Genomic DNA, 8,369 nt, shown 5'->3' on the forward strand with positions numbered 1-8,369 from the left:
GGTATGACAAGTGGGATCTGATTTTCTATTTGATGGCTCTGTAACCAAATAAGATTGAAGGCTATAAAAATTGTACTTTGCCTGAGGGATGACAATTTTATAATGAGTAATTTACCTTAAATTTCATTATTTTTGGGAGGGGGGGGTAAATAAATTTGAGAAGAGGGGATACCTGGAGAGCAAATATCACAATTCTCACACTAGGGGAAATTGAGGATTTTTTTGATGTTGCCTTGTAAAATTAAGAACCTTAAAAGTTATATAATGTTAAAATTTGGATTATTAGCTACATTTTTTGCCAAGTTTATTTATATACCATGATAAGAAAGTAGTTTAATTAGAACTTGAATGTAATTCACTGAAACCTTCTGACATGCTCATAAAATGATGCCCACTCTGAAAAAGTTAAATCCAATTCAGTATATAGTCCACCTAAAGGTTTTCCTCAACTCTCATGTGGAGCAGGCTCAACCCTCTCATGTGTTTTCTAGCTGTGGAGAGTTTGGTTTTATGGGCTCTTTTCTTTCATTTCCTTCCTGGACAAAAAAAGTTTTATTTCTTTCATAGAAACCCTAATCCCTTTCATTTTTGCTCTTGTTACTTTCATCTCTATGTCCTTTTATTGTGAGGGCTTGATAGCTCCAACACAACCTAGGTTTTATCACTGCCACCCTTATCCTACCTGGCATCTTTATGCCAATTCTTCTCTTTCTGGTTGGGTGGGGAGCTCTTGACACCATCACATTTTCCAGGGTCTGATCTCATTAGAGACATTCTTTGCACATCAACATCCTGGAGATATCTGCAGATTTTTGGGCTTGCCAACTTCTTCCATCTCAGTTGTTTGATCCTCTTGTGATGATCCACTTTGACAACTATAAAGTCATTTCTTACATCTACACACACAAGGAAGCACCTGATCTTGATGTCTGTGTTTTCTCACTTTTAACTTCCTCTATTAGGTCTAGGATCATTGCACTCGTCTTATGGTATGCCATGTCCCAGTTTGTTCTGAATCTGGTGGTGGATTGCTTGTCCCATCTGCTGGATCAATCCCACAGAGTGGTCCATACATCCTTTGTTTTATTGTTGGATTTATTCATGTTTTGGGACCCATCAAGTCAATGCTTTTGTGACTCCCCTCAGTTCCATCCCTGACTTGACGCCCTTAGCCAAGATTGATCCAATCTTTTCTTTTATGCTCATTCTCCTCTTTGCCTTCTTCCCTGTGTTCTGTCTTTCATTAGAGACACCCCTTGCCATGTTCTTCTGGTTGTTTTTCTCTTTTGTTGGCTCAGTTGTAGATTCTCCTTCTGCTTTGTTTGTCAACTGGAAACCTTCTTTGGAGGTCCCACCTCTGTCATCTGTTTTTCATGATGAAATGTTGTGTCTTCATTTTAACGTGTCGGATTTGTCTTGCCATTTGTGAGATATATGGGATTTTCTTGTAGAGTAGTCCATTTTCTCTCTCATTCTTTTAGGCTTTCTACTTTTTCCCTCAATCATTGTAAATCGGTTGTCTCTCACTGCAGGTCTCTCAGATGCTCTTTTCAGTCAGTCATCCTACTCTTCCATATCTTGCATCTTTCTTTATCTGGCTTTTCACAAGGGCCTGTCTGTCTCAACCATTGCAAGTTACTTGGTAGCATTGTCCATGACCTTCCACCTCTTTAAGGCCTCCTTTGTTCATTTGGTCCCTTTTCCTGATTGGGACCTTCATGCCCCCTATTTAGCCTTTGACTTCCTGTTCTTTGTATCATTTGTCTTTTAAAACATCTCTTTTTGCTAGTGGTCACCTTCGTTTAGACATTTACATATTAGACACTTCCAATACTCTCTATTATAGGGACTGGTTAATGTAATTTCCAGACTGCTCTTTTCTTCCAAAGATCTGGGCTGCCCATGATGGCGATCTGATGTTTTTTTTTCATCCGTATTTCATCATTGTACAATTATTTTCATCTGAATTATCTTTTGTGTCCTGTATGAGATGTCTATTTTTATCATGCTCAAACCGCTCCCTTTTTTTGTGGGAACCACTTATACCAATTTTTAATAGTTGGGATAAGCTAGTTGGGTTCACTAGCTTGTCCATCTTACATATTCTTTTGTGGATGAGTTTCACCATACATTATTTTGTATATCATTCCACCACATTTGTCATATCACAGCCTCTCTTGCCTCATTTTGTTCCTGCCTTTGAATATCTTTCAGGCTGGTATGTGGACTACACCCGACACATTCATCTCACAATATTTGCATGATTGAGTGGTTTCATGTGCTTCTGGTTTTCACCTCCCTTCAGTTGCCATTCTCCATTCTACTCAGAGGCTCTAGTGTGATGAGTTTGCCTGTTGTGCTTTACAGTCATTTCCATGTCATTTGTATATTTCATGGCACCTCTATATGTGTCCCATAATTTCATTCCTGCAAATTGCATGTTCCTCAACTCAAACAAAAAACTCAAACTGACAAGACTCACCAGATCCAACATTACATGAGGAACTACACTATATATTCCTTACTTTTAGTGCCATCGAAAACCACCAAGTAGCTGGTGTTACCCTACAGGAAATACTTACAGTGGAAAATGGAAAGCATTAAACTCGTTTGTCTTTACTCAGTGCCCACTGTTGAGATGGGGTTTTCTGCAAGACTACTTCACAGTCTATCTTACCATTGATGCTGTTTACTACACCTTTTACAAAAACAAAATAAACAGCACTAGGTGTGGTACTGCCCTTACACGTGGCTTGAGCTTGCTGTTGTTTATCATAGTAACCCATCGCACTGTCTCTCAGTGGGGACTCAATTCCAGATTATTGTGACTGATGACAGTGGTATATGTACACTCTCTAGTATTCTTTCAACCACGTTAACCTCTCTCCATTCTTCTAGTTGAGTGTGGGGAGAACTCTTACTTTCCCAGTACCAAACTGCTGGGGAGGTTGATATGGAGAGTTTCCTTTGTGAGTGTTGCCTTCTCCCCAGTAAGAGACCAGTTGGGCTTACCCATTGTTTGAGATGTAGAGCTGGGGTATTCCCTAGAAGTGTGGTACAGGACATCCCATAATATTATTTCCCAAACAGTTCCAGGTAGATATATTCAGCTGGATGGGACTTCTATTCCACCAAGACAGAATGATCTAATGCCCCAGCTACTCTACACATTTTAATATTCCACCCTCCTTTGTGACACGTTACCATTAGCACTGGATTTATCCAATGTCCTTTACTGTAAATCTTTGTAATGTACATGAAATATACCAATGAGTAAACTTATAAAATAGATACTACATACAAAGTTCTATATCTGATTGGCTTTTGAAGGTCAAGGTCAAAGTGGGTATAGGTGTATCATAAATAAAATTTACATTTGTTAGTTTTATACTGATTTTCTCTTTGTGCTGTAGCTGTAAAATTAGATGTTCTATATAAGTTGACTAAAGAAAAATAGAGAAAACAAATATTTGGTGTTGAATATGAGATATGCTGTAAATGTTGAAGAAGAAGAATTGTATGCCCATTTTCTCATATAGTAAATGAAGTAATATTATGCATGAAAACCAAAACTGTGTTTCCAGCAAAGCTTGTTTAAAGTATAAGACCACAGAAAGAAGCTGGCTCCAGATGGTTATATATATTTTGATAAAATTACAAAAAACTAAGTGGTGTTAATTTTGTTTCTTAAAAACAGTGGCAGAACACAGTCTGGTTTTAGTTTTTAAAGAAATGGTGTATTTGGTTATCGTCCATAATGTTTCAGTTGTCTGTGTTTTATTTAATCTTAGTGAATTGTGTGCTTTACTAGTTAATACTCAACCACCTTGTGTATAATATTGGTAGTTGAAATGTAGTTAATAAATGCTTACATTGAGAATATAGGATATAAATATGATTTAGAGCATAACTATTTTGAATGATACCCAGTGATTTATATCTGCTTTTCAGAGTTTTAAACAAGGATTCTTTCCATAGTGGATGCTTGCCAATTCATATATCATGTTTAATGGAGCTACAGAAATCCAATGGTGAGATCATAATCTTTGCAGTTTCATTTGTCATTAATAAAGAACATCCATTTGATATGAAACTTTTTTATTTTGAGCATATATAATTGTTTCCTTGATGTGTAGACTTATTACACAATACAGCTGCGGGGTAAACATTCAATAACGTTTTTTAATTACTACTAAAACCACCCACAAGTTAAATATAGTAACATGTCTCAAGACTATAAAGTTAGATGTATCTGTTATTTCTTTTCCTTTGTGATGTGATCTCTTATGATTTCATTTTTTTAATGTTATGTGTCTGAAGTTGCCTAATAGACCGCATCTTATACATGTCTACCTAGGTGGTTTTGTCTCAAAAATTGTTCCTTTTAATATGTCAAAATTATGGAGCTTGATAATTAGTGCTATTTGTTAATCCATTACTCAACAGCCCTAATTGATTACATTCAATTAATTCTGTATATGGGCTCAGTTATTTTGAGCAACTTTGCAATCATCATGTAATCACGAAACTGTATGTTAAGGTGGTCCTTATTTGCAGGTAAAATTTCATGTTTAAAATTCTCACCCCTTAATTTTGTTCCAATGTACAAAGAGACATTAAATGTCAAACTTCATCCATTTTGGACCATATTTAGATGTTGCTCAATGAAGTTGAAGTTTTAGACTGCAGTGGCCTGGTATTATATTTACTATGTGATATAAAAACATTTTTATGTATTATAAATGATTTATTTAAAGTGTATTATTATTTTGTTATATGTACAATAGTATAATTACATAATTATATGACTTGGTGTGATTAGATACTCATGATGTCAGGAAAGCATCGTGTATGATTCTGCACAACATGAAGGAGAAATTGTTTTTGTTTTTCTTCCTTTGTTATGATGGCATTATACTCCTCAATAAGGGCCACACTCCTTTCAGCATTGTCATTTACCTCATTCAAGTGTTGAATTGTCTGTAGTGTCTCCTTGTAGTCTTTTCTAAGCTCCTACGACTTGGGGTCATAATCTAGAAATCCAGATGAAATTTTGAGGCACCTGAAAAAGTCTGTTGTGTTCTTTGTGTTAAAATCGTAAATTTACATGTCTTAAGACTTCCTGATATTCAGCTGGATGGTCTTTGGAGGTTCATCCATGCCTTTCTTCTCATTTACTTCACAAGACGTTGTAGAAAGTTAAGGTCAGGGAGATGTCAGGGAGTACTTTTTCCATGCGAGTCCAGTTAGTTTGAACTGTCCCATAAACATTCAAATCTTGAGGGCATTAATGCCTTGGCCATCTATCATGTATGATGCAGTGCTCCAGGTGTTATAAATCCATGAGGAGGGATGCTACCAAGAAGGGTTATGGCTAATTCAAAAAACTTGATAACCATCCCTAGGTTGGCTGACTAAAAGTTGTCTTGTAACAAACTCAATAACACTGCCCTAACTTCCTGTAAGCTTCTGCTACTTCATCAAGGTCAGCTGCAGTTTCATAATTGGATTGGTCCATGCATTCCCAAGATTGCTGGAATTGATTGAAAACTGCAATATTTGGACCAGAGAAAAGCCTCATACAGTCTTTGAAAACATATACCAGAATAAGTTCTAAGATATGATGCCAACATACCAAGTACAGAAGATTCTTTTTAATCTTGCTGTTGTCAAAGCAAACTATATTTACATGTTCAATGACTCCATGTTCCTCCAGCACATATGTCAGAAGTTTGAGCCTCTCCAGTGCTAGAAATTAGTTTTGGAACACCTAGGAGTTGGTTTACTCTTACTTCAGACAGGATCAATGGCAGATGATCCACTTGTTCTTTCCCTGTTAGTTCATTAAGGAGCTTGCTATCCCAGTGAACTACAGGTAAGTCTGTTGGTTGGAACTGTTCCTTTAAGGTTTTGACAAGTTCTTCACGGAAACAATGTTGAGATCTTTGGATCAAGGAACGGTTGATGGTTAGCTCCTCCATATCATGACCAAGGCTGTGAGTTGTGGCAGTAAGAACAAATGTTGCTTTTCTGTCACTCAGCTTGGTTCTGTCCATACGTATTGCTAAATTTGGAGGAATAATATTTCTCTTTGTTCTCTTTTTAAGTTTTGAAGATGATGATTCTTCAATTGCTTCTCTATCCTCATCACTGTTACTGATACTGTATCCACCAGCCTCATCATCAGTGCTGTGGGATGATTCCCAACAACTGACAGTTTCATCAAGGTTTGCTCTTCCTACTCTGCATGTCTTTTTTTGTCCATACTTGCTTCACTTCATTTCTCAGCCCTTGATTCCTTTAAAGAAAGAACCTTATCCACCTGGTCCATGCATTCATGACATCCTCTTTCCCTCTGAGCAAGGAGAACATCCTTGTCTTCTTGGATCTTCATCAGAGTCAGGGTATATCCCCAGTAATAATGTCAGAAAGGTCATTCAGATTACTGACAAACTCTGCTTCATTATGTTTTAGTTTTCCTTTTGAATATTTCTTTAGTTTTGTCCATTTTTTCAGAATGCTTCTCCAGTTTGATAATGGCATGATGTTCTGGATGAATTGGAATTCAAAAACCTACAGCCTCCTTGATCACAGCCTTGGAGCTTTCATCAACTGTGTTTTGTAATGTTTTGTGTTCATAGAAAAGCACACACACAGCATTTGCTTATTTGAGGGTAATTTGCTTCCTGTTAGTACAGTTTCTTCAGAACCAAGCACCCAAAGTGTAGGCTTACTTTTTGTTGCAATAGCCACTTGCAGTAATACACTGATATGGTGTCAGCTGAAATGATACAGAAGAATCTGCTTAAGTACTTATTTCGATGACCACCGGCTACTAACTTTCGTAGTAGCCAATGCAAGTCTTGCTATATCTCATTCCAACAATAAAACTAGTGGATTAAATTGTTTGAAACTTCATAACAACTTTCATAAATGCACATAGTTTGAGAAACATAAAGCTTGTTTCTTTTGATAAATTTAGTTTTTTTGCATTATGATCTTTAATATCTTGGAAAATTACAGTAGAAAATGGTATTTATAAGAAATTATTACAATATTTATATTTGTTCCAGATTTGAACTTATTACTTTTTATGTTTTAGTACATCATTTTGAAATTCCCAAAAATTTGTATCTACCATAAAATGCAAATTTTATCTATTTTATTTTTTTTAATAATCACATACTCTCCTTATGGTTTCTAGTAATATACAAGACTCAGAAATAATATTTGCAGATAAACCTAAACAGTAAATGAGTATTTTTATTTCTAACTAGGATTTCATGTTTATATATGTACATAAAAACATTTTAATTTTGTTTCATAAAGGTGTTTTCATTTCAAGTTTGGTTTCATTGCAACTGTACTTTTGATTATTGTGCCGAAAAAAACCATGGGGTTAGCAGTGTGAACTTCGTACATTTGCCGTAAATTGTTACGTCTGTTGGGGGTCACTCTCATTCAGTCTAGTGCAGGTATATTTGAACGTTACTGTAGATATGATAGTAAAAAAGCTTTTCGGTACTTGAATATTATTTATTTGAACTTTCAAACAAGTTTATTTCAACACATGTCCTTGTATGTTGTTCACTATAGAAACAAAACTAATTGCCTCTACTAGTGAATGTATGTAATAGCTTACAGTAGAGGTGGTTTGAATAACACCGCCTGACCCTAGTTACATGATACATCCTGTTACAAGAGATTACCAAATGACAGACACCATAAATTACAAAGAAAATCACTTTACAGCACTTAAAAGATTAGTCTAGGTCACATTCCTTACATTATAGGCAAGGTTTATATTGGAATTTGAAACTTAAGCTCTTTTGTGTATTGACACTCCAACTGTGAGAATGTCCCAACTTCCACTGTATTATTGAGATGAATGTGTTTAGTCTGTTTCAGAACTTACATACGGGTTTTATTGTTATCACTTGTACACTGAGTTTTAAAACCCTTTGCAAAATATCAGAATAAGCTTTTTATATATCAGTTAGACTGTTTTAATTATAAAGCAATAACAAAAGAAGTGTGGGTCTTACTACAAAGTAAAGATAGAAAGAAGAAAAAATATAAAATTCTTACATGGTACTAGTAGTACATACAAATCACATAAGGTTTTCATTCTAAATACTGAATCATATTATTATTATGAACTAAATATAAATTACATTAAATTATTGAACTTAAAACTGCTAATTTAAATGCAAAATAATATAAAAATCACAAACTCTTTCAGTTAAAAGAGTTAAGCCTAATTCAGATAAAGACCATGCACTCGCCACTCGAATGTTAACCCTAACATTCATGGATAAGCTTCTTTTCTAAAAATATATCCATTTTGAGTTAATTTTTCAATATAATGA

General features: G+C 35.3%; 1 protein-coding gene across 2 annotated transcripts in view; it reads left to right on the forward strand.

Annotated features, from left to right (window-relative positions):
- The window catches only part of LOC106465204 (cell division cycle protein 16 homolog), a 200,194-nt gene that overhangs the window by 107,317 nt on the left and 84,508 nt on the right, over positions 1–8,369 (forward strand). For both annotated transcript variants that reach the window (XM_022393059.1, XM_013925406.2), the window contains exon 9: positions 3,952–4,031. In XM_022393059.1, the coding sequence (XP_022248767.1) occupies positions 3,952–4,031 (80 nt within the window). The remainder of the gene's footprint in view (positions 1–3,951; positions 4,032–8,369) is intronic.

The sequence above is a fragment of the Limulus polyphemus genome, unplaced genomic scaffold (genome assembly GCF_000517525.1).
Source record: "Limulus polyphemus unplaced genomic scaffold, Limulus_polyphemus-2.1.2 Scaffold1867, whole genome shotgun sequence".
NCBI classification, from domain to species: Eukaryota; Metazoa; Arthropoda; class Merostomata; order Xiphosura; family Limulidae; genus Limulus; species Limulus polyphemus.